The sequence below is a fragment of the Salmo trutta genome, chromosome 11 (genome assembly GCF_901001165.1).
Source record: "Salmo trutta chromosome 11, fSalTru1.1, whole genome shotgun sequence".
Taxonomy (NCBI): domain Eukaryota; kingdom Metazoa; phylum Chordata; class Actinopteri; order Salmoniformes; family Salmonidae; genus Salmo; species Salmo trutta.
In genome coordinates, this window is record NC_042967.1 from 14,014,475 (window position 1) to 14,041,322 (window position 26,848).

The 26,848-nt window shown below is 45.4% G+C and overlaps 1 protein-coding gene and 1 non-coding gene across 9 annotated transcripts in view; one reads left to right on the top strand and one right to left on the bottom strand.

The window, feature by feature from the left end:
* Nucleotides 1–26,848, top strand: part of LOC115202250 (type II inositol 3,4-bisphosphate 4-phosphatase) — a 200,972-nt gene that overhangs the window by 80,270 nt on the left and 93,854 nt on the right. For 5 of the 8 annotated variants that reach the window (XM_029766256.1, XM_029766259.1, XM_029766260.1 and 2 more), the window contains 2 exons: nt 5,916–5,995; nt 19,059–19,109. In XM_029766256.1, the coding sequence (XP_029622116.1) occupies nt 5,916–5,995; nt 19,059–19,109 (131 nt within the window). Of the gene's footprint in view, nt 1–866; nt 1,229–5,915; nt 5,996–19,058; nt 19,110–26,848 lie in introns of those variants that run through there. The other 3 variants (XM_029766258.1, XM_029766263.1, XM_029766264.1) reach the window with 2 other exon arrangements.
* Nucleotides 22,617–22,688, bottom strand: trnaa-ugc (transfer RNA alanine (anticodon UGC)). Its single transcript has one exon. It is a non-coding gene; the product is annotated as a tRNA-Ala (tRNA).

Sequence of the window (26,848 nt, forward strand, 5' to 3'; positions counted from 1 at the left end):
TTCTTAATATTATTAAACTCTGGCTTTGATGCCTCATGATTGAGCAAAGCTCTGTTCAAGTAGAGTGTGATTTTGCTGTGATCTGATAACGCTGATAACTGTGAACGCTCTCTCTTTCCCTCTCTCTCTTTCCCCTCTCTCTCTCTTTCTCCTCTCTTTCCATTGCCCTCTCTCTGTCTCGCCCTCTCTCTGTCTCGCCCTCTCTCGCTCTATTTCCCCTCTCTCTCTCGTTCCCCTCTCTCTCTCTCTCGTTCCCCTCTCTCTCTCGTTCCCCTCTCTCTCGTTCCCCTCTCTCTCTCTCTCTCTCGTTCCCCTCTCTCTCTCGTTCCCCTCTCTCTCTCGTTCCCCTCTCTCTCTCGTTCCCCTCTCTCTCTCTCTCTCTCTCTCTCTCGTTCCCCTCTCTCTCTCGTTCCCCTCTCTCTCGTTCCCCTCTCTCTCTCTCTCGTTCCCCTCTCTCTCTCTCTCGTTCCCCTCTCTCTCTCGTTCCCCTCTCTCTCGTTCCCCTCTCTCTCTCTCTCGTTCCCCTCTCTCTCTCGTTCCCCTCTCTCTCGTTCCCCTCTCTCTCTCTCTCGTTCCCCTCTCTCTCTCTCTCGTTCCCCTCTCTCTCTCTCTCTCTCGTTCCCCTCTCTCTCTCGTTCCCCTCTCTCTCTCGTTCCCCTCTCTCTCTCGTTCCCCTCTCTCTCTCGTTCCCCTCTCTCCTCTCTCTCTTTCCTCTCTCTCTAACTATGACTGTTTTGCTTTCTTCCTCTCTCTTCCACACCGTCAGACTCTCAGAATCTCTCTCTCCTTCTGTCTTGCATGCTCTCATTTTCTCTCCACTTGCCTCTCTCTCGCTCGCTCTCTCTTCCTCCTCCCCCTCTCCCTCCCTCCTTCCTTCTCGCTGGTCGCTCCAGCCGCCAAGCAGCAGCCCACAGCAGCAGCGGTTGCGGCAGTCGCTCTCTTTCCTTTCAGTCTGTCCTCAGACAGTTTTCGCTGTGTGAGTGTGTGTGTGTGTGAGTGTGTGTGTGCTGCTCGTGAGTGAGTGTGTGTGTGTACCTGCTGGTATGCACCAGAGGGGAGCGGGGAAAGGGGCGCGGATATAGAGTTACACGGACTACAGGAGACTGTGTATACGGAGGATATGAAGGGAGAATACTCCGGAGAACAGTGAGTAGAGGGACTACTCAACCCTCTCTGTAGCCCAGCTCTGTCTCTGTCTGGGGAAGACTGGCCACAATACTGGGGGGATGTAAGTGGCTTCCTCCTCTTAGCTTTACTGCGTATGGTGTGTGTGTGTGTGTGTGTGTGTGTGTGTGTGTGTGTGTGTGTGTGTGTGGTCAGAAGCATGTCAGAGAGTTAGTATAGTTTTTGATTACATTTGTGCCTGCTTGATAGTGTGTGTGTGTGTAGCCTTTGTGCAGTTTACAATACAATACATGTGTTGTATGATTATGACTAATCCCTGCAGTAATGGAGAGCACCAGAGGACAACTATCCACCCACAACACACATACATCTGTATACCAAATGCATACAGGACACACACACACAGTTATTCTACCAGCTGTGTCCAGTTGGCAATGCACTGTCACCCCCAGTATAGGAGGTTCAATAGAACTAGGGTATTGGAGGAAGACCATTTAGCCCAGCTATGTAATAGCGGGGAAGTGCTGGCCTTCAGCACTCCAAACACTACCTTGACCTGCCCATGTTTGTTATCTTGTGTTGTGTGCTAGACAAACTGTTTGCAATGCTACTTTCTGTTGACGAAGGAGTGGGTGTGATCTGTGGGTGTGATCTGTGGGTGTGATCTGTGGGCGTGATCTGTGGGTGTGATCTGTGGGCATGATCAGTGGGCGTGATCTGTGGGTGTGGTCTGTGTTTGTGACTGTGTGTGTGATGTGTGTGTTTGCTGCTGGGGGGGGGGAAGAGTGTGTGATGCAGTTTTTATAGAAGTGGGGGGTTGTTTTGCGAGTGTGTTGGTCTATTCTTTATAGGAGAGTGTGTGTGTGCGCGCGTCTGCACACGCTTGTGTGTGTTAGCAAGAGTGCTGTGTGATGGGTGAGCTGCCGTGTTCCTTTTTAAAAGACAGCAAAGGAGAGCATAGATCTAAAGTTTCTGTCTACCCCTGAACATGAGTGGGGCAAAGAGTGAGGAGAGATGTCGAGAGAAAGGGAGCGAGAGAGAAAGAGAGAGAAAGAGAGAAAGGGAGCGAGAGAGCGATCGGAGTGAGACCATCATAATCAGTCCTCCCTGATGCTGGAAGAGAATGAATGAAGAGCATCATTTGTCTCCCTCTCTTTTTCCCATCTTCTTCTCTTCTTATTTTCTTTGATCCTGTGTTAGATTCCAGCTCCCTGGAGCTTCATTACATTTTAAGCTGTAGTCGTGAAGACTTAGAAAATGATGCTAAGGAATGGATTTCCGTGGCTATTTACCATACGGCCCGTTTTGGACCAGGTAATGACTACATGCGTTAGAGTGCGTTCCAAATAGCACCCTATTCCCTATACAGTGCACTACTTTTGATAGTGCTCTGTTCAAAAGTAGTGCACTATATCAGGAACAGGGTGCCTTTTGGAACGCAAAGAGTGTATAGGGATATTATAATGGTCAACCTCAAGCTGTTTTTCTGAGAAACCCCCTATTCCAGCTCTTATTAGTGACTGTTGTGCACAGTGCAGCCATTTGAGAGTGCTGTGTTCTCCCCCCTGTTGGAACAGTCATCTGTAATGTATGTGTATGCGTCCCAAATGGCACCCTATGCCCTATTTAGTACACTACTTTTGACCCGAGCCCTATTGGCCCCGGTCAAAAATAGTGCACTAGGGAAAAGGATGCCATTTGGGATGCACAATGTCTCCACGGGTCTTTGGCCTTGTGTCGGGTTCTGTGTAGCAGGGTGCTGTGTTAGAAGAATGGTTCAGTGTATGGCTGTTAGGAGCCCATAGGGCTCTGGGCTGTAGCAGTGTGGTGTTGTTCTTAGTGTGTGTGTGTGTGTGTGTGTGTGTGTGTGTGTGTGTGTGTGTGTGTGTGTGTGTGTGTGTGTGTGCGTGTTTTCAGGAAAAGGCTCTGGGGGGAAATAATGGATCAAAGGTTAGCAGACAGGATGTGCCCTTTTTTTATCAGATACAGGGGGACTGCTCAGGGCGAGGAGTGGGACAAGATGAAGGAGAGCGAGAGTGATGGGGAGAGTATGATAGAGAGAGTTGTAGAGGGAGAGAGAGGGAGAGTTGTAGGGGAGAGAGAGTGGAAGAGTTGTGGGGGGAGAGTGAGGGAGGTAGGAGGAGAGAGAGAGCGGGTGGTAGGGGGAGAGAGTTGTAGGGAGAGAGAGAGAATGCACTCGGGAGGGAGGGAGGGAGGTAACAAAATGCAAGACTTGAACAAAAGTTGATGTCAACCCAAATCGATATCTCATTACATCCAAACTAGGAACCATATACAGGGTCAGCGTGGCTGGCTAAGAGCTGTCCTGAGCTTGTCCCATCGTCCCGTGGTGCGCTATAGTAGGAATGGCAGCTCTGGGGGCATTCTCTCCTCTCGCTCTCTCTTGCTCTTTCTCTGTATTTGTCTCTTCCTGTCCACACACGCTTATCCACCTGGGGATATCATATGACATTTGACCCTGTCATTAGAACCCTGCCGTGTGACAGAGGACAAGTGCCGATGACAGAGGAGGAACTCCTGCCTCCATGACGACAGGGTCCAATTGTATGAGGGGTTACTGATACAGTATGTGCCCTGTGTAATGTCCATGAACATTTTAACACTATTGTCTTAAAAACCCTCTACTAAGCTATAGGGAAGGGTTTTAAGAAGGTAATATTGGGCCTCCCGAGTGGCGCACTGCATCGCAGTGCTAGCTGTGCCACTAGAGATTCTGGGTTAGAGTCCAGGCTCTGTCGCAGCCGGACGCGACCGGGATGCCCATGGGGCGGCGCACAATTGGCCCAGCGTCGTCTGGGTTAGGGAGGGTTTGGCCGGCAGGGATATCCTTGTCTCATCGCGCACTAGCGACTCCTGTGGCGGGCCGGGCGTGGTGCACGCTGACCAGGTCGCCAGGTGTACGGTGTTTCCTCTGACGCATTGGTGCGGTTGGCTTCCTGGTTGGATGGGCATGGTGTCAAGAAGTAGTGCGGCTTGGTTGGGTTGTGTTTCGGAGGACGCATGTTTTAGTAGAACTGAGATGAACAGATGTCTTAGTAGAACTATGAGATGAAGAGATGTCTTAGTAGAACTATGAGATGAACAGATGTCTTAGATGTATTTTCTCTGTACTTTTCTCTGACATGTTCCAGTCTGTTTGTAATTGAGAGCATTGAGACTAAACGCTAAACTTTAGGCTCAGCAGAAAAGGTTAAGCGTTTAGAACAAAGGCCTTGAATGGCAGACAAGTAGAGTCCCAATATCACAGGATCTGAGACAGTGAAACACACACACACACACACACACACACACACACTTAGCCTCATTATCTACATAAGAATAGAGTTGTTAATTAATTGTGGATGAATTATCATGGGGGTTGGCCTTTGTTTTTGTCTTAACTCAGACTCTGTGTGTGTGTGTGTGTGTGTGTGTGTGTGTGTGTGTGTGTGTGTGTGTGTGTGTGTGTGTGTGTGTGTGTGTGTGTGTGTGTGTGTGTGGTAGAGCATCTCTTGGCGTGGTGAGCTCAGTGCCCACCTGCTCTAATGTAACAAAGAGAGTGAGTGTATGTTAGGCAAACAGTGTGTGTCAGGCAGACGGGACACGGTGTGTGTGTGTGACAGAGAGATATTCACATCAAGCCTGCAGCACCTAGGTGTCCTCAGCAGTGTGTGTGCGTCCGTGAGCTTTCTTGGTCAGGAACCCCTTTGACTGGGGATGTTCTCTGTATAAATGGAGTAGAAAGCCTAGGCCTGGTCTTGTTTTAGAACAGTGGTGTTTTTAAAGGGGCAAAGTTGAAACAATAGCACAGTAGATCCCCGCCCCTGTTTCGGTAAAAGCTGAGGGATGCGGCTGGAGAAATGTAACCACTCTGAAATGGTGTTGGTTTACGTTTACTTTGTTTTACAAACTAAAGTCTCATGTAAGTGGTCAGCTGCTCAGTTAAGTTCTGGGTCCATACGTGTTAAGATGAAGAATTGCTAGAACGAGGAGCGGAACCAGAACGAGGAGCTCTTTGCAAGTTACTGGCAAGTCTGTGGGCCGAATATCCCCTCCCCTTACCAGATTTAAAAGATGCTAAAACCCGGAAATTGGTCCAAATAACAAGTGACGAAAAACCCAAACACCGAACTAATGCTGCTTGGTATCTCACTCATCCCGTTCTGTCATGATAGATCTACCAAATGTCCACGAGAGAATAGAGTAAAACAAGCTGAACTAAGCTCATGAGGCTTTTAGAAGATATATTCTTCCAGAATCAATGGGTATATATCATTCATTTAATGGATGTAGTAACTGCAGATTGTCCCTTTTTAATTGGAGAGGCTTGCTTTACAGCAAGGCAGAGATTGAGTTTGCTGTTGGGTGGGTTCGCAATAGTTTTTTTCTAAGGTGTCTTTCCAGCATTGCACCTGTTTCTGTGCATCCAAAAGGCACAGCAAAGGTATTTGAAAATTGCAGCCTACTCCGGTGTGCTTTGAATAAATTGTTGATTTTGTAGCAATGTAGGCAGGGCAGTCAGAGTGCGGCTTGAACCCGCAACTCTGAGGGTCAAGCACACTACCACCTGTGCCATAAAGGTCGACCTCTTGGCAGGAGCGTAATACACTCACCTATAGGTCGCCAGCAGTATCAGTAAATGTCCATTCGGATTTCAATACTAATGCTAATTAGCTGTAAGATGACTTGAATGCTATCATCATGCTAATGATTGGCTGTTAACTGACTTGATGTATGCTACTAAACTAGCATGCTAACGCCTGACTGCTGTCTTTTATCTCTGTCCACAGAGCAGTTTCCTGGGCAGCGCTACGTTCTCCGTTAGCGACCTGCTAAGGTCAAAGGACGATCAGCTGACCCTCAATCTAAGGTGAGTGAACATTGCTCTCTCCTCTTTCTCAACTCTACCTCTCTCCTCTTTCTCAACTCTACCTCTCTCTCAACTCTACCTCTCTCTCAACTCTACCTCTCTCTCAACTCTACCTCTCTCTCAGCTCTACCTCTTTCTCAACTCTACCTCTTTCTCAACTCTACCTCTCTCTCAGCTCTACCTGTTTCTCAAATCTACCTCTCTCCTCTTTCTCAACTCTACCTCTCTCTCAGCTCTACCTGTTTCTCAAATCTACCTCTCTCCTCTTTCTCAACTCTACCTCTCTCTCAACTCTACCTCTTTCTCAACTCTACCTCTCTCTCAGCTCTACCTCTCTCTCAACTCTACCTCTTTCTCAACTCTACCTCTTTCTCAACTCTACCTCTTTCTCAACTCTACCTCTCTCTCAGCTCTACCTGTTTCTCAAATCTACCTCTCTCCTCTTTCTCAACTCTACCTCTCTCTCAGCTCTACCTGTTTCTCAAATCTACCTCTCTCCTCTTTCTCAACTCTACCTCTCTCTCAGCTCTACCTGTTTCTCAAATCTACCTCTCTCCTCTTTCTCAACTCTACCTCTCTCTCAACTCTACCTCTTTCTCAACTCTACCTCTCTCTCAGCTCTACCTCTCTCTCAACTCTACCTCTTTCTCAACTCTACCTCTCTCTCAACTCTACCTCTTTCTCAACTCTACCTCTCTCTCAGCTCTACCTCTCTCTCAACTCTACCTCTTTCTCAACTCTACCTCTTTCTCAACTCTACCTCTCTCTCAGCTCTACCTCTCTCCTCTTTCTCAACTCTACCTCTCTCTCAACTCTACCTCTTTCTCAACTCTACCTCTCTCTCAGCTCTACCTCTCTCTCAACTCTACCTCTTTCTCAACTCTACCTCTCTCTCAACTCTACCTCTTTCTCAACTCTACCTCTTTCTCAACTCTACCTCTTTCTCAACTCTACCTCTCTCTCAGCTCTACCTCTCTCCTCTTTCTCAACTCTACCTCTCTCTCAACTCTACCTCTTTCTCAACTCTACCTCTCTCTCAGCTCTACCTCTCTCTCAACTCTACCTCTTTCTCAACTCTACCTCTCTCTCAACTCTACCTCTTTCTCAACTCTACCTCTTTCTCAACTCTACCTCTTTCTCAACTCTACCTCTCTCTCAGCTCTACCTCTCTCTCAACTCTACCTCTTTCTCAACTCTACCTCTTTCTCAACTCTACCTCTTTCTCAACTCTACCTCTCTCTCAGCTCTACCTGTTTCTCAAATCTACCTCTCTCCTCTTTCTCAACTCTACCTCTCTCTCAGCTCTACCTGTTTCTCAAATCTACCTCTCTCCTCTTTCTCAACTCTACCTCTCTCTCAACTCTACCTCTTTCTCAACTCTACCTCTCTCTCAGCTCTACCTCTCTCTCAGCTCTACCTCTTTCTCAACTCTACCTCTTTCTCAACTCTACCTCTCTCTCAGCTCTACCTGTTTCTCAAATCTACCTCTCTCCTCTTTCTCAACTCTACCTCTCTCTCAGCTCTACCTGTTTCTCAAATCTACCTCTCTCCTCTTTCTCAACTCTACCTCTCTCTCAGCTCTACCTGTTTCTCAAATCTACCTCTCTCCTCTTTCTCAACTCTACCTCTCTCTCAACTCTACCTCTTTCTCAACTCTACCTCTCTCTCAGCTCTACCTCTCTCTCAGCTCTACCTCTCTCTCAACTCTACCTCTTTCTCAACTCTACCTCTCTCTCAACTCTACCTCTTTCTCAACTCTACCTCTCTCTCAGCTCTACCTCTCTCTCAACTCTACCTCTTTCTCAACTCTACCTCTTTCTCAACTCTACCTCTCTCTCAACTCTACCTCTTTCTCAACTCTACCTCTTTCTCAACTCTACCTCTCTCTCAGCTCTACCTCTCTCCTCTTTCTCAACTCTACCTCTCTCTCAACTCTACCTCTTTCTCAACTCTACCTCTCTCTCAGCTCTACCTCTCTCTCAACTCTACCTCTTTCTCAACTCTACCTCTCTCTCAACTCTACCTCTTTCTCAACTCTACCTCTTTCTCAACTCTACCTCTCTCTCAGCTCTACCTCTCTCCTCTTTCTCAACTCTACCTCTCTCTCAACTCTACCTCTTTCTCAACTCTACCTCTCTCTCAGCTCTACCTCTCTCTCAACTCTACCTCTTTCTCAACTCTACCTCTCTCTCAACTCTACCTCTTTCTCAACTCTACCTCTTTCTCAACTCTACCTCTCTCTCAGCTCTACCTCTCTCTCAACTCTACCTCTCTCTCAACTCTACCTCTTTCTCAACTCTACCTCTTTCTCAACTCTACCTCTTTCTCAACTCTACCTCTCTCTCAGCTCTACCTGTTTCTCAAATCTACCTCTCTCCTCTTTCTCAACTCTACCTCTCTCTCAGCTCTACCTGTTTCTCAAATCTACCTCTCTCCTCTTTCTCAACTCTACCTCTCTCTCAGCTCTACCTGTTTCTCAATTCTACCTCTCTCCTCTTTCTCAACTCTACCTCTCTCTCAGCTCTACCTGTTTCTCAACTCTACCTCTCTCCTCTTTCTCAACTCTACCTCTCTCTCAACTCTACCTCTTTCTCAACTCTACCTCTCTCTCAGCTCTACCTCTCTCTCAACTCTACCTCTTTCTCAACTCTACCTCTTTCTCAACTCTACCTCTTTCTCAACTCTACCTCTCTCTCAGCTCTACCTGTTTCTCAAATCTACCTCTCTCCTCTTTCTCAACTCTACCTCTCTCTCAGCTCTACCTGTTTCTCAAATCTACCTCTCTCCTCTTTCTCAACTCTACCTCTCTCTCAGCTCTACCTGTTTCTCAACTCTACCTCTCTCTCAGCTCTACCTCTTTCTCAACTCTACCTCTTTCTCAACTCTACCTCTTTCTCAACTCTACCTCTCTCTCAGCTCTACCTGTTTCTCAAATCTACCTCTCTCCTCTTTCTCAACTCTACCTCTCTCTCAGCTCTACCTGTTTCTCAAATCTACCTCTCTCCTCTTTCTCAACTCTACCTCTCTCTCAGCTCTACCTGTTTCTCAACTCTACCTCTCTCTCAGCTCTACCTCTTTCTCAACTCTACCTCTTTCTCAACTCTACCTCTTTCTCAACTCTACCTCTCTCTCAGCTCTACCTGTTTCTCAAATCTACCTCTCTCCTCTTTCTCAACTCTACCTCTCTCTCAGCTCTACCTGTTTCTCAAATCTACCTCTCTCCTCTTTCTCAAGTCCTTTCTCTTTCTTTCTTTCTTTCTTTCTTTCTTTCTTTCTTTCTTTCTTTCTTTCTTTCTTTCTTTCTTTCTTTCTTTCTTTCTTTCTTTCCTTCTTTCCTTCTTTCTTTCTCAACTCTCAGACCCTGAATGCCTTTGCACTGCTCTTAGTGGTTTTCTATGATGGGTAATTGATGTTTGGAAGCCAGTGCTGATCTCTTTGTGGCAGCAGTCTCTTGTTCTGCACTCTTGTTTTTTCCCCTCCTAACCACTGAAGGTTAAAGTCAAATATTTTTGAATAGATGTGGGTAGCTATATTTTCTATACATGGACTTTAAAGTAAGACTAACTCTTCAATAGAACTTTTATCTCTTGATCTTACCTTTTAACTGATCTTGTTGTTTTTCTTGTCCTGACGTTTGGAGGCTAGTTTTATTCTTGTTCTCTCCACAGGCTTTAAAATAAGACTAACTCTTCAGTTGTTGGACCTTCAAACGTCTGTATTTTTCTGTATATTGTTATAATCCAAGGGCCTTAGCAACCATGGTATTGGAATGATGCAAGTAGTTGCCTGCCCTATTTGCCAGACAACCCAGGGCTAGACAATGCACATGTTTTGTTAGCTGGTCAATTACATGGTATCAGAGGGCAGGGCAGGTTATCTGGCGGTGTGTGGGGGTGGATCTACCATTTCTGGCCTGGTGGAGGGAAACGGAAACGAGTTTGCATTAAGAATGTGGAAGTGGGCGTAGAGGTGTGGCAGGGCAAAGAGATTGAGAGAGCGGTTAAAAGAGAGAGACTGACGGAGAGACAGACAGAGAGAAAATAATCAGAGACAAAGGATAATGTTGGTGAGAACGAAAGAAAGAGAGAGCGAGAGAAAACACCTGGAGGATGATGGGAGGTCAGATAGGTAGTTCCCATGGGAATAAAGACACCTGTTAGAGCACAGAACACCCCCATACCAAACATGCATGTGTGTCATGTGGATAAAAAAAAGGTGGTGAGAAAAGTCAACAGTCTAGGTACTGAGATGCAATTATAAGCCTGGCTTGGCTGCTACTGCTGCTACTGCTGCTACTGCTACTTCAGTATAACCAGACAGACTGTGGGTTTTTCACTGAAAATGGGTTTTATTTCCCATTCTCTTTGGCCCTACTGTCTGCCCTTTCTCGCTCTCTTTTTCTCTTCTGTCGTTCTTTTCCCTCGCTCCGTTATTCTTTCTCATTTCCTGAAGGTGAGCACGGGTCCCTGGCCATAATTGTCACTGGTATGATTGACAGCGCTCCTCGCCGCCACCAGGGAGGGAGATTATGCAGCTGGTGTGTGTGTGTGCATGTCTGTGTGTCTGTCTTTCTATGCGTCTGTCTTTCTGTGCAACAAGATCTCACGGTTTGACCAATTTGACCTCAGATTCCGACGTTTGACAATGTTTGTCCAAACGTCAAATTTCGAAGTTGCTTCAAACGTCAAATTTCGACGTGTTTTGGACAGCCTGGGTTGCTCCGCTGCTATCGGCAGGGCCTTGCAGTTGGTTAAGTTTAGGCATTAAGTCCAAATGGTTAATTTAAGAGGTTAAGAGTTCAGGATTGGGATAGGGTTAAAACAAAAACAACTCCATGGTTAAGTTTAGCCATTAATTCCGAATTGTTAAGGTTTGGGATAGCCCATCAGCCACTACCACCGTTCACAACACCCAAGCAGACTTGATGGTAATAGTGCTCACCGTTGCCTCTAGTGGACGATTTTGAAGGCATCTCCCAACATCCTGGGGACCTGGACTGATGTCTGATTTCGAAGTGGATCTTGAGTGACCTGGCTGTTGTGTGTGTGTGTGTGTGTGTGTGTGTGTGTGAGAGAGTGTGTGTGTGAGCGCGTCCACTGTACTGCTAACAAACACCTCCAGCCAAGGCCTACAGCCAATGATTGATCCGTTTGATAATGCTGATTCTGATGAAAGGAGGGACAGGACGTCATTGTGGTGCTTTTTGCAAGCTAAAAGGCTACTCTGTGGCAATGTGTTCCCGTAAAGTGGAGGGAGAACGTTGACTGTCAGAGGGATATGTGTTGTCTTAGTGTTTGGCCCACCACGTTGCGCGCACACACACAGACCGCCTGTGGAGTGGCGCGCACACTCTCACACACACACACACACACACACACACACACACACACACACACACACACACACACACACACACACACACCCTGTGGAGTGTCATTTTCTAATTGCACTGAACGAGGGATGAAAGAACACAGGAAAGTTCCTTTAATCCCCAATAGAAAGAGAGACAGGGCAACAAATCTACACTACACTGTAAATTGAATTTGTGTCTGAAGAACATGGCCTTCCCAGGGCTGAGGGAGAGGGTGTACTTGTCATTTCTCTTCCACATAATACACCACTGAGGCCTATTGATGTATGGGTTTGAGGTTTTGGGATGTTCTTTGTGGCGATTTTACCTCTCAAGTTTAAAACTCTTTAGCTTTTGAAAGAGTTTAGAAATATCAGTGTTACTTTCTTCATCCCCGGGTTGATCTCGCAATGGTCAGCTTTAGGAGGAAGTCATTTTATTTGGTCAACAGATACGCCCTTAAGGATGTGGTGGGAATGGCCCACAGCTAAAAGTCTATTCTGTACAGTGGAATACAAGGCAGCTACTGTAGTCCTCTGGAGACCAAACGCCTTGTTATACCAGTCAGGTGGTGTTATGTTGTTGTCTGATAGGATGGCCCAGATTCTTGTTTCCTCATGTCTCCCTATGGAAATTTACTCTTGCGCACGCTTACTCTCATTTGCATCTCTCTCGCTCTCTCTCTCTCTCTCTCACTCTCTCTCACTCTCTCTCACTCTCTCTCACTCTCTCACTCTCTCTCTCGCGCTCTTTATCCAATATGCTGTTTGGTTTGGTAGCTCATCCACTGAGGAGGAATTTTCAAAGGCGAAAGCAGCCATGAGTCTTTGTGATCCATCCTCTGTTGTTGGGTTCAAGCCAGTGATTCAGATTTTCTCCTACTCTCCAAGCCGCTCAAAGACAACTGCGCTGGTTTCGACTATGAGAACAGAGAACAGCAGGCATATGTATTCTACAGCTTGTTAAGAAGTCTACAGTTTGCTGTATGGCGGGTTGTTGTCAAGCAGTAGCTCAGTTCGCTAACAGAAAACGACTACCTTTCTCTACTGAGAGAAATTGGACAAATTTTCTTTCAGAAGACAGAACAGTTGTTCTCCCCTCAGAGCTGTTTGAAACCAGCTTGACATTGACGTAGTTCTCGTCTTAATAAGGTCTGGATTTACACGAGGTCCTTAAGCAAATATATATGTGAAATTGGTATTTGATGTTTGACCGGGGGAGTTTGTTTTTCCCTTCCACTTCTATGAAGTTCACCACCTAAGGGACATGTTTTTATAGACAGGAGAAGTCGACGCTTTTGAATTTGAACTCAAATCCTAAGGCTTCTTATTTCACACTCATTACTTCTTCATTTCATCTCTCGCTCTCTACCTCTTTCTCTCTTTCTCTCTCTCAGCCTCATCTCTCGCTCTCTACCTCTCTTTCTCTCTTTCTCTCTCTCAGCCTCATCTCTCGCTCTCTACCTCTCTTTCTCTCTTTCTCTCTCTCAGCCTCATCTCTCGCTCTCTACCTCTCTTTCTCTCTTTCTCTCTCTCAGCCTCATCTCTCGCTCTCTACCTCTTTCTCTCTTTCTCTCTCTCAGCCTCATCTCTCGCTCTCTACCTCTCTTTCTCTCTTTCTCTCTCTCAGCCTCATCTCTCGCTCTCTACCTCTCTTTCTCTCTTTCTCTCTCTCAGCCTCATCTCTCGCTCTCTACCTCTTTCTCTCTTTCTCTCTCTCAGCCTCATCTCTCGCTCTCTACCTCTCTTTCTCTCTTTCTCTCTCTCAGCCTCATCTCTCGCTCTCTACCTCTTTCTCTCTTTCTCTCTCTCAGCCTCATCTCTCGCTCTCTACCTCTCTTTCTCTCTTTCTCTCTCTCAGCCTCATCTCTCGCTCTCTACCTCTCTTTCTCTCTTTCTCTCTCTCAGCCTCATCTCTCGCTCTCTACCTCTTTCTCTCTTTCTCTCTCTCAGCCTCATCTCTCGCTCTCTACCTCTCTTTCTCTCTCTCAGCCTCAGCGAACGGAAGGGCTTTAATGTCAGGCTTGTTGGGATGTTTGTCACAAGTTGTTTGTTTCGCCCCCAGTTAGAACAGGGAGCGCATCCAGGTTGGATTTGGGTCACTTTTCTACCACTTTTTGACAGTGTCAGGTCCACTGACTGTGAAGGTCATTAACAGAGTGCCTTGTGAGGACCTGTCTCCTCCCTGTCTCCTCCCTGTCTCCTCCCTGTCTCCACAAACCACTGATGTGATGGCGAGAGCAACTCACAATACAAGCACAACAATGATTTAAAGGGATGGGCTGGATGAACTGTGGGTTTTGACCACGGTAAATACAGTGGGGACACACTCTGACTTTGGATTTATCCCTTTAAAGGGATGGGTTGGTTGATTTAGTGTCCTGGTCAGGGCGAACACAGCAAAAACGCCTTAGTTCTGGACTGAATGGATTTGCTTTGTTCTAGCTGTGGTGAACATGAGAAAGCCATATACTTCTGTTTGACGAGAAATGCAGTCTATAGCTTTGAGTGAAATGAAAACATCTTTCCATTCAAACGGTCGAGTTCGACTTGACCAGGTTCTATCGAAGCCATATTTCACCCATTCTTTAAAAGCATAGCAGTTTATAGAAACCTTGATGGATTCTGTTTTCCTAAAGGAGTAGATGGCTTGTAAAGAAAGTCAAACTGATTCAATGATTAACGGAGTCACACGATACCGGAAGTACATGTGGACCAAATGGAGGTCAAAAGTCGTCACAAAATACATTCTCGTTGACATTCTCGTCTTTGTAATTTGTAATGCACTTCCTGTGTTCATAGTTTGTAGAACTTTGGTCATAGTTATTGTTGTTTCAAAAGTGAGGACCATTTTCAACCTTGTTAAGGTCAGCTTCCTGTAAAGACCTGATTTAGGCTAGTCGAGTGGAGATGGGGACTCGAAAATAGCAACGGAAACAGGATGTAAACAGCAACAAAGACGTTGCAACCCAGGCCCTTTCAATAATGTATCCCTGGTTGTGTACACTGGGGAGAAGTTATCACCGTTTCAGAGAGGAAGCCTGGTGTTCACCCTGTCAAAACACACACACACACACACACACACACACACACACACACACACACACACACACACACACACACACACACACACACACTAACAATTCACAGCAGTGTGTTTTGCATAAATGTAAAACTGAAAGCGCTAATATGCTAATAACGTTCTATTCTCCGTCTCCAACAACCAAAACAAATGTTTGAAAGGTTTGAATTCACATATCAAATTACCAAATAGACAACAGGAAGCTACTTCAAATCCTGCCAGACCATTCGGTGTGTCCATTAGCTGTCAGGACACTAGTCCTGGACAAAAATTGTTTTCTGTTGTGTTTACAGTGCAGAACTGTGTGCTAATGTAACTCTCAATGCAACACTGTAAACTCTGTGCAGACAAAACACTTAATGGAAATTGTCCATTGAACATGCTTTTCAGTCAAGGACTAGGTTTAATCGGTGTCTGGGAAACTGGCTTTGTGTCTTTACACCTTACCCGCAGCTGCATTACAGGAATCTTGGACATATTTAACATGGCTGTCACTTACCCTCTCACACTCACCCTCTCTCGCTCTCACTCACCCTCTCTATCTTCTCTCTCTCTCTCTCTCTCTCTCTCTCTCTCTCTCTCTCTCTCTCTCTCGCTCTCTAAAAGACGGGATGGCGCACTGTGACCCAGTTTAGCGTTTTTAGATTTGATGGTGATGGGAAATGATAGTGTGTGTGCTTGCATGCGTGTGTGTGTTCAGAGGTGAAGCTCTAGTGACGCTAGGCTACATTGTCACAGGCCAATGCCTGCCTCCATGTCTTGACTGCCTCTCTTATTCATACAATCCTATTGGATAACACCCACCAGTCTGTTCCACCATTAAAAACACCACTATCATCTCACCAGTTCACTGTCCCAGCACCATTCACTATCATCTCACCAGTTCACTGTCCCAGCACCATTCACTATCATCTCACCAGTTTACTGTCCCAGCACCATTCACTATCATCTCACCAGTTCACTGTCCCAGCACCATTCACTATCATCTCACCAGTTTACTGTCCCAGCACCATTCACCATCATCTCACCAGTTCACTGTCCCAGCACCATTAACTATCATCTCACCAGTTCACTGACGCAGCACCATTCACTATCATCTCACCAGTTTACTGTCCCAGCACCATTAACTATCATCTCACCAGTTCACTGACGCAGCACCATTCACTATCATCTCACCAGTTCACTGTCCCAGCACTATTCACTGTCATCTGTCACATCAGCCAAGCTTATCCCCAGATGGCAATGCCTTACTATCCACCCTCTGACTGGAAGCTGGTTTATCTGAACAGGGTAGAGAAGGCTGAAGATGAACTGATCTGCTGAAATACAGCTCCAAGCATAAAGCCGACGTTGTTGCCGGTGATGTCTGGTGAGGACCTGCCTTACAACAGGCCTACAAGCCCTCAGTGCAAACTCTCTCAGCCTATTGCGGACAGTCTGAGCACTGATGGAGGGATTGTGCGTTCCTGGTGTAACTCGGGCAGTTGTTGTTGCCATCCTGTACCTGTCCCGCAGGTGTGATGTTAAGATGTACCAATCCTGTGCAGGTGTTGTTACACGTGGTCTGCCACTGCGAGGACGATCAGCTGTCGGTCCTGTCTCCCTGTAGCGCTGTCTTAGGCATCTCACAGTACGGACATTGCAATGTTTTGCCCTGGCCACATTTGCAGTCCTCATGCCTCCTTGCAGCATGCCTAAGGCACATTCACGCAGATGAGCAGGGACCCTAGGCATCTTTCTTTTGGTGTTTTTCAGAGTCAGTAGAAAGGCCTCATTAGTGTCCTAAGTTTTCATAACTGTGACCTTAATTGCCTACCATCTGTAAGCTGTTAGTGTCTTAACGACCGTTCCACAGGTGCATGTTCACTAACTGTTTATGGTTCACTGAACAAGCATGGGAAACGGTGTTTAAACCCTTTACAATGAAGATCTGTGAAGTTATTTGGATTTTTACGAATTATCTTTGAAAGACAGGGTCCGGAAGAAGGGATGTTTCTTTTTTTTTGTTGCTGAGTTATATATATATAAAGAAAGAGATGATATATATATATACACACACTACCATTCAAAAGTTTGGGGTCACTTAGAATTTGTTTTAATAGAACAAGAATAGACTGACGAGTTTCAGAAGAAAGTTCTTTGTTTCTGGCCATTTTGAGCCTGTAATCAAACCCACAAATGCTGAAGCTCCAGATAGTCTAAAGAAGGCCAGTTTAATTGCTTCATTAATCAGGACAACAGTTTTCAGCTGTGCTAACATAATTGCAAAAGGGTTTTCTAATGATCAATTAGCCTTTTTAAATGATAAACTTGGATTAGCTAACACAACGTGCCATTGGAACACCGGAGTGATGGTTGCTGATAATGGGCCTCTGTATGCCTATGTAGATATTCCATTAAAACTCTGCCGTTTCCAGCTACAATAGTCATTTACAACATTAACAATGTCTACACTGTATTTCTGATCAATTTCATGTTATTTTCAATGGACAAAAAATTTAGCTTTTCTTTCAAAAACAAGGACATTTCTAAGTGACCCCAAAGTTTTGAACTGTAGTGTATATATTCTGACAACCTTTGGAAATACTAAGTGGGAGTCCCTCTGCTCTTTTTCATTCTATCCATCCCTCTGTCCCCACTCCCTCTCTTTTTCTCTCTCTTTCTCTCCCTCCTATCTCTCCCCTGCTCTCTCACTCCCCTTCTCCTTCTCTCTTCCCTTCCCCCCCTCCTTCCCTCCCTCTCTCTCTCTCTGTCAAACGATATGACACACCACCAGTGTTGAACCCAGATTGGGGCTTCTGTCCTCTACAGTCATTAGCAAAAAGAGACAACACACAAACAAACATTTAGTTAGGAATAATGGAAGGAAAGGGAATAATTACAATTGTACAATACCAGATTAAATGTCTTTATTTATTCCTTTCTGGTTAATTTGATCTATTTGTCACCAGTGGATAGTGTGTGTAGTGTTTATAACAGAGGGGATGCACTGTAGGACAGAGCGGTGAAAGGGTGGCTATTGGGAAGGCGTTTATCTGTCGTTTGCACATGGGGAGGACTATTTTGACTATGAAGCTGCCTGTGACTTCCTGTGTGTGGAATTGTCCAATAAAGTATGGTTAATGCTGCAGGAATGGATTTGGAAGTCAGAGACACACACACACATTTAGATATACACATGTACGCGCATATACACATACACACACACACACAGCATTAAGTTTGTTTTGAAATGCACATATGGTCTCCACATTTCTCCCATCATTACCCAAAATGCACTTCTGTGCTGCTTCACTGCATAATCTAGAAGGTTCCCTCAAGGCTAGGAGGCCCATGGATAGAATATGAAAATAATGACCTAGACCAGAGATCCACCAAGGCACCAAATATGTTCATGCCAGATAAAATGAATCGCTTTCAGGCTGACACACACACACACTTGGGCTGAAATCCTGCTTTAATTACCGTTCATAAATAATCTGGGCTTTTCAAAAGTTGTCTAAAAAGAACATTCTGGATAATCCGGAACGTTCCAGTAGTGCCCAGAAACTCAACACGCATATTGAATAAGGTAATAGGTCTCATATAGAGTGAAGAAATAAGAAAATGGAGAGTTATATAGTGAACCAAAAAGACATAGGTGAATGTCAAAAAAGTATGTAGCTAGCAGGTTTACTAGTTCACGACAGTGAACAAACAGACTTGCTAGTTTAGCTTACCAAACCGTCAGTCCAAGCTTGCTATAATGAAAATCGAATTCAACAATGCCAATAATGTTTTCAATTTGACTTGAATTGAAAAATTAACTATAGCCATTGAATTCTAACATGCAAATATACTGTGCGTTATAGGGAAATAATGCACGCTCTGGAATGCCCTTCAAGCCAATTTGAAACACGTATTCAACAATGCCATGGTATAAATCTCGGTAGACATGGGACAAAAGGGGCTTAGAATGTAGGGGGACCCACCTGGGCCAAGTCCTTGTCTATTTGATGAGTGGGTTATAATGAGGACAACACGAAGGAGGGATCAAATCAGGATGTCTTGATGCCTGCCATTGGGGTCTCTTTTTTTTCTTTCTTCTCCACTTTGGAAGAGATTGTGGCCCTCCATCATTCCAGCACTCTGTAGAGGAGACGACGGGAGACCTGCAATCTTCGCTGCGCTCCTCTCCCGATACATCCCCACACCCAGGAAGGGAAGAGGGGTGGGGGGGGGGGGTCATGTATAATATCCTGCCTTTATCCACTTTAATCTGTTTGTGACTGAAGCCCATAAAGAGCTAAGTCGTTTATTAGAGACAAGGTTCTGTCATAGAGCCTCAGTCCCTGATCCACCTCTTCACTCACCCCAAAACTGTTGAAGGTATCAGGGAGAGAGAGGGTTGACATTGAGCCCCCATCCAGCCCAACAGTGCCTGATATCAGAGCTGTAGGCTGCATGACATGCTGCTCCACCACCACAACCACCTCATGGCTCTTGATTTCAGCCCGTCCCTGTTCCTCTTAGCTCCGCTGTTCCCTCCATTCTGTTCCACAGCCTCCCTTGATCTCGCACCTGGTTGTTGTATCATCTAGACCACATTGACAAAGTGCATAATGGTATTTCTATTGTTGCTTTGTTTGGCAGATTGCCCCTCTCTACTCCTGATCTCCACACGGACCCAGAGGAAGTGCAGAGGTAAAAAGCATCGGAGCCATGTTCTGCATTTGATGCATTTGATCTAGACTTCTGCATATGCTTTAACCATAGAAACATAATTAGTAGAATGGTAAAAGCCCCATCAGACCACGCGTACTGATGAATGGTGATGGCAGGTCTAGTAATTCTATTATATGGCTTCGACCAGGGCTGATGCTGCTAACTTTGTTGGAAACAAAGGTTGACATGAAAACAAGCTACTGTTTTAAAAGGTTTCAAACAAACAATGACTAACTAGGTCTGTTGTTCTTAATGTTTGGTCAGTTATGTGTACGGATGGTGTAACAGCTTTGACATGCACCTCCCATTGGTTTAAAGGGCAACTCCGCCACTTTTCAACCTCATATTCATTATCTCCAGCACCATACCAGTGTCTACATGTGAAAACGCTGCGTTTCTATGATCTGTGGTTAAAAAGATAAGAAGAAAACTCCTAAAAATGCTTCTCTGTGACATCACAGGGTGCAATTTAAAAGTAAGAAAAACAGCAACGTTTCTAGCCAGTGGGCATCACTGCGAATCTCATTGAAAATCACTGTTTCTATTTTTTGGGATGTCATCGGGTACAACTTTTTAACTTTATATTTTTTCCTACAAAGCGTAGAAATGCACCGTTTTCACATGCAGACACTGGTATTGTGCTGGCGATAATGAAAAGGAAGTTGAAAAGTGGTGGAAATACCCTTTAACGCCAAGGTCATATTGACACAGTGCAGAGCTAGTTATTAGCCACACACATACACACACACTCGGGAGAGGAAAGCAAATTGCTGCAGTGCAGTTCTGATGAGCCCTCTGGTTGAAGGGAGTTAAGTTCAACTCAGCGTTCTGTCTCTCTAAGTCACTTTAACTATCTAAAATGTGTCTGACGTTTTGGCATGAATAAGGCCTTAACATTTGGATGACAGAGGTTTGAAAAGGTCTTAGCTGGCAGAGGATAGACGGAGAGGGCAGCCTCGTGGCGGAGGAGAGAATGAGAGGGCAAATGTTTCTATGATTACATGAGTCATAAAGTTGAATTAATGCCCCCTGGAATTTTGGCTTGTTTGTTTTGTTTGTGTGTGCATAATGTGTACTTGTTGGTTAGGCAATATTATAAACTGGGTGGTTCGAGCCCTCAATGCTGATTGGCTGACAGGCGTGGTATATCCAACTGTATACCATGGGTATGACAAAACATTTATTTTTACTGTTCTAATTACATTGGTAACCAGTTTATAATAACAATAAGGCACCTCGGGGGTTTGTTGTATATGGCCAATATACCATGGCTAAGGGCTGTATCCAGACACTCCTCGATGCGTTGTGCGTAAGAACAGCCCTTAGCCGTGGTATATTGGCCATATACCACACCTCCTCTGGCCTTATTGCTTAAATATACACTGAGTGAACAAAACATTAAGTACACCGGCTCTTTCCATGTGAATCCAGGTGAAAGCTATGATCCCTTATTGATATCACTTGTGAAATCCACTTCAATCAGTGTAGATGAAGGGGAGGAAACAGGTTAAAGAAGGATTTTTAAGCCTTGAGACAAATGAGATATGGATTGTGTTTGTGTGCCATTGAGGGTGAATGGACAAGACAAGATTTAAGTGCCTTTGAACAGGGTGTGGTAGCAAGCGTTTTTCACGCTCAACAGTTTCCTGTGTGTATCAAGAATGGTCCACCACCCAAAGGCTATCAAGTCTGTTCTGAGAGCAAAATGGGGTGCAACGCAATATTAGGTATTCCTAATGTTTTGTGCACTCGGTGTCAGGACAGCTGTACAAACAAGTGGTTTTGAAGTGTTTGAAGTTGTGGTTTGTCTGCACCTGGGTGCCTTTTTGCAGCACTGCAGGCATTGTGATACAGTCCCTTACGTATGGTGTCACCGTAGACATCAAAGTCATATTTTGTCAAAAAAATTACTATGAAATGATACATTCCTTTTTTCTTGTCTTTCTGTTTATCTCTTAATTTTTTTTTCTCTGTCGCTCTCTCTCTGTCGCTCTCTCTCTCTGACGCTCTCTCTCTCTGTCGCTCTCTCTCTCTCTCTGTCGCTCTCTCTCTCTCTGTCACTCTCTCTCTCTCTGTCACTCTCTCTCTCTCTGACGCTCTCTCTCTCTGTCGCTCTCTCTCTCTCTCTGTCGCTCTCTCTCTCTCTGTCACTCTCTCTCTCTCTGTCACTCTCTCTCTCTCTGTCACTCTCTCTCTCTCTGTCTCTCTCTCTCTCTCTGTCTCTCTGTCGCTCTCTCTCTGTCTCTCTCTCTCTCTCGCTCTCTGTCTGTCTCTGTGTCTCTCTCTCTATGTAGCTATCTGTAATTGTGTGATCAGTGACGCTGCTCATTCCAATCCGGTCAAATCTTAATGGGAAGCCTTCCTCAGAATCAAATGATTACTCAGGATCTAATCCCGGCGACTTTCCAGACCTTGAGAGGGAAGCCATGCGGAATGCAAACGGTTTCTCCTGTCGATACAAATGACCTGCACCAACAGCCTTCAACAGTGTGTGTGTGCCTTAAATCCTCTCTCTCTCCAAGGGGCATACGAGGAAACTACGTGCTCCTGCTCTTTAAAAGCCTAGCTTTGATTTCAGAGTCAAAGGTGACCTTTTGAGATCACGCTCTCCAGAATGACTTTGCTCCTCTTGGTGAGGCTTAAGTTGACAAACAAAAGGTGCAATGGGTCCGCCCTCTAAAAGATGTCTCATAAAGCTTATTTCCTTTTTAGATTGCTTGAATTATTTTCACTGCATCGGGGATAGCGTACACAGACGTTTCGGCTTTGCAGCCTTCTTCAGTGTGAGGCTTAAGTTTGACCATGAAGTATATTAAATGTGCTTTAGATAGGCGTGCGTGACCTTTGCAAACGTACTGCACTTTATTTGTTTATTATACAACGGGTGGGTCAAATCCTGAATGCTGATTGGTTTAAATCACATTCCAGCTGATATCTATGATGTTAAAATGACTTTTCACTCTGTTCCATGTTTTTAATACAGGCTCCAGACGGCCTCTATGGGTAATGATAGTGGACCCGACACTCTTGTTTCTCTGAGATGTCTGTGTTTAGCAGTGTCAGCATGAAGACACAATAGATATTAAGTATACAAAGCAAGCCACACACACCCACACACTGCAAACCTATACAAATGGAAAGTGCTTGATTAGTCACTTGCGAAGTTATAATTATTCATTTCAAAATGGCTAGTCTAGACACCAAGCCCTCCTTGAAGTGAGGCCATTGAAAACAGTTATTATTACAAACTTTTGAAGACTGTGGGTTGAAAAATGGTTTTGATTGTGTCCTCAAAAATTGGTCAGTATCACATGGACCCTGTCATAACCGTAGCACCACATTTCTATTAGAAGTATCATCTTGTCACAAGTAGAATTCTATTATTATCCTACACATAGCCTAGACAGTTGGGCTTCATTTTTACATTGTAGCAGATGCTCTCATCCAGAGCAACTTACAGTAGCAAGCGCATACATTTTCAAATTGGTCCCCCGTGGGAATCGAACCCACAACCCTGGCGTTGCAAGCACCATGCTCTACCAACTGAGCCACAGGGGACTAGACTGCAGCGCTAAACGGCAGCGGAGGAAATGGCAGCAGATTTACGTGCGCCCAACCAATTGTACTATTATGTGCTTTTTGTCGCATTATTTGTAACTTATTTTGTACATAATGTTTCTGTCACCGTATCTTACGGCATAAAAGAGCTTCTGGATATCAGGACATTGATCTCTCACCTCGGATTAGACAAAGATTATTTCTTCAACAAGCAGGATATACTGCTAACACCCGACAAAGCCAACATCCCCGTTATTGGCAAGAGAAAGCAACGCAAGTACAGAGGACACAGGGAGGGATGCCTCATAAGGATCCGCAGAAGGCGAGTGGGAAAGCGGCTGTTACAGTCAATATTATTCGCCAACGTACAATCATTGGACAATAAATTATACGAGGTACGATCACGAATATCCTACCAACGGGACATCGAAAACTTTAACTTCAGCTAGCAGGATATACTCTGCACAGGCTAGATAGAACAGCACACTCCGGTAAGACGAGGGGGGGCGGTCTGTGCATATTTGTAAACAACAGCTGGTGCACGAAATCTAAGGAAGTCTCTAGATTTTGCTCGCCTGAAGTAGAGTATTTTATGATAAACTGTAGACCACACTATTTGCCAAGAGAGTTTTCATCTATACTTTTCGTGATTGTTTATTTACCACTACCGACGGATGCTGGCACTAAGACCGCACTAAGTCAGCTGTATAAGGAAATAAGCAAACAGGAAACTGCTCACCCAGAGGCTGTGCTCCTAGTGGCCGGAGACTTTAATGCAGGGAAACTTAAATCAGTTTTACCTAATCTCTATCAACATGTTAAATGCGCAACCAGAGGGAAACAAATTCTAGATCACCTGTACTCCACACACAGAGACGCGTTCTGACCACAATTCTATCCTTCTGATTCCTGCTTACAAGCAAAAATTAAAGCAGGAAGCACCAGTGACTCGGTCTATAAAAAAGTGGTCAGATGAAGCAGATGCTAAACTACAGGACTGTTTTGCTATCACAGACTGGAATATGTTCCAGGATTCTTCCGATTGCTTTGAGGAGTACACCACATCAGTCACTGGCTTTATCAATAAGTGCATCGAGGACGTTGTCCCTACAGTAACTGTACGTACATACCCCAACCAGAAGCCATGGATTACAAGCAACATTCACACTGAGCTAAAGGGTAGTGCTGCCACTTTCAAGGTGCGAGATTCTAACATGGACGCTTATAATAAATCCTGCTTTGCCCTCCGACGAACTATCATACAGGCAAAGCACCAATACAGGGCTAAGATTGAATCGTACTACACCGGATCCAATGCTCGTCTTATGTGGCAGGGCTTGCAAACTATTAGAGACTACAAAAGGAAGCACAGCCGCAAGCTGCCCGGTGACACGAGCCTACCAGATGAGCTAAATCACTTCTATGCTCGCTTCGAGGCATGCAACACTGAAGCATGCATGAGAACATCAGCTGTTACAGACGACTGTGTGACCACGCTCTCTGTAGCCAACGTGAGTAAGACCTTTAAACAGGTCAACATTCACAAGGCCACGGGGCCAAACGGATTACCAGAACGTGTGCTCCGGGCATGTGCTGACCAACTGGCAGGTGTCTTCACTGACATTTTCAACATGTCCCTGATTGAGTCTGTAATACCAACATGTTTCAAGCAGACCACCATAGTCCCTGTGCCCAAGAACGCAAAGGCAACCTGCCTAAATGACTACAGACCCATAGCACTCACGTTCGTAGCCATGAAGTGCTTTGAAAGGCTGGTAATGGCTCACATCAACACCATTATCCCAGAAACCCTAGACCCACTCCAATTTGCATACCGCCCAAACAAATCCACAGATGATGAAATCTCTATTGCACTCCACACTGCCCTCTCCCACCTGGATAAAAGGAAAACCTATGTGAGAATGCTATTCATTGACTACAGCTCATTGTTCAACACCATAGTACCCTCAAAGCTCATCACTAAGCTAAGGATCCTGGGACTAAACACCTCCCTCTGCAACTGGATCCTGGACTTCCTGACGGGCCGCCCGCAGGTGGTGAGGGTAGGTAGCAACACATCTGCCACACTTATCCTCAACATTGGAGCCCCTCTGGGGTGTGTGCTCAGTCCTCTCCTGTGCTCCCTGTTCACCCACGACTGCGTGGCCAGGCACGACTCCAACCCCATCATTAAGTTTGCAGATGACACAACAGTGGTAGGCATGATCACCGACAACGACGAAACAGCCTATAGGGAGGAAGTCAGAACCCTGGCCGGGGGGTGCCAGAATAACATCCTATCCCTCAACGTAACCAAGACAAAGGAGATGATTGTGGACTACAGGAAAAGGAAGACCGAGCACGCCCCCATTCTCATCGATGGGGCTGTAGTGGAGCAGGTTGAGAGCTTCGTGTTCCTTGGTATCCACATCACCAACAAACTAGAATGGTCCAAACACACCAAGACAGTCGTGAAGAGGACACGACAAAGACTATTCCCCCTCAGCAAACTAAAACGATTTGCATGGGTCCTCAGATCCTCAAAAGGTTCTACAGCTGCAACAGAGAGAGCATCCTGACTGGTTGCATCACTACCTGGTACGGCAACTGTGCAGCCTCCGACCGCAAGGCACTACAGAGGGTAGTGCGTACAGCCCACTACATCACTGGGGCCAAGCTTCCTGCCATCCAGGACCTCTATACCAGAGGAAGGCCCTAAAAATTGTCAAAGACTCCAGCCACCCTAGTCATAGACTGTTCCCTCTGCTACATCATGACAAGCAGTACCGGAGCGCCAAGTCTAGGACCAAAAGGCTTCTCAACAGCTTTTACCCCCAAATCATAAGACTCCTGAACAGGTAATCAAACGGCTACCTGGACTATTTGCGTTGTGTCTCCCCCAACCTCTCTGTTACGCTGCTGCTACTCTCTGTTTATCATATATGCATATTCACTTTAACTATACACTCATGTACTTACTACCTTAATTAGCGCAACTAACCGGTGCCCCGCACATTGGCTACCCGGACTATCAGCATTGTGTCCCGCCACCCGCCACCCACCAACCCCTCTTTTAAGCTACTGCTACTCTCTGTTTATCTTATATGCATAGTTACTTTAACCATACCTACATGTACATACTACCTCAATAAGCCTGACTAACCGGTGCCTGTATATAGCCTCACTACTGTATATAGCCTCGCTACTGTTATTTTTCACTGTCTTTTTACTGTTGTTTTTTATTTCTTTAATTATCTATTGTTCACCTAATACCTATTTTTTACTTAAAAATTGCGTTGTTGGTTAGGGCCTGTAAGTAAGCATTTCACTGTAAGGTCTACGCCTGTTGTATTTGGCGCACGTGACAAATAAACTTTGTTTTGATTTGAAATGGGTGCATCATTATATGTGTTCCAACACGGGTGTATTAACGCCCATGGCTGCACAACAGCCCTGGCGATCTAAGAGTGTCCAGCGTTCCCTACCTGCAGTCAATGGAACCCAGTGGAGTGCTGGTCCGTTACCAGGCATTGCAAATCCATCAAGCCAGTAACTATTGGCAGTAGTAATTACATGCACACTGCCCTGTGTCTATTAGGGATGGGGACTCAGACCATGGCCTGTATCTGATCTAGGATCAGGTCCTCCCTGTCCGTGATGATGTACAGGTGTGGCGAAACTAATCCTAGACCATCACTCGTGCTCCGAGATGCTTGATAAATCCGGGCTCAGAGACTGTGGGTTCTCTCTTGTCTTCCCATATGGACCTTAATGAAAGCCACAGTCCTTCTGGGGTGTTGTTCTGTTAGGTTGGAATCAGAGGACACTCGTGATCACGTTCACAATCCACAGTGGTTTCTAGGTAACGGAGAAGTAATGTGGTCACACTGAACCGCTACATAGCACAAGGAATGAGGCAATAGACAGCATATACTGTATACTATGTGACTGGTTACCATGCTACATAAAAAAACATAACGACTGCTTTACCACTTCCATAGTTACTGTAATTTTATGTCTTCTATAACGTAGACGTTATTCAGTAATTGTGGGAACATGTTAATTATTGAATCATCTTGGTCTCTCTCACCCTCTCTCTCTCACCCTCTCTCTCTCCCCCTTCTTTCTCTGTGTCTCTCTCTCTTGGCCTCTGTGTGTGT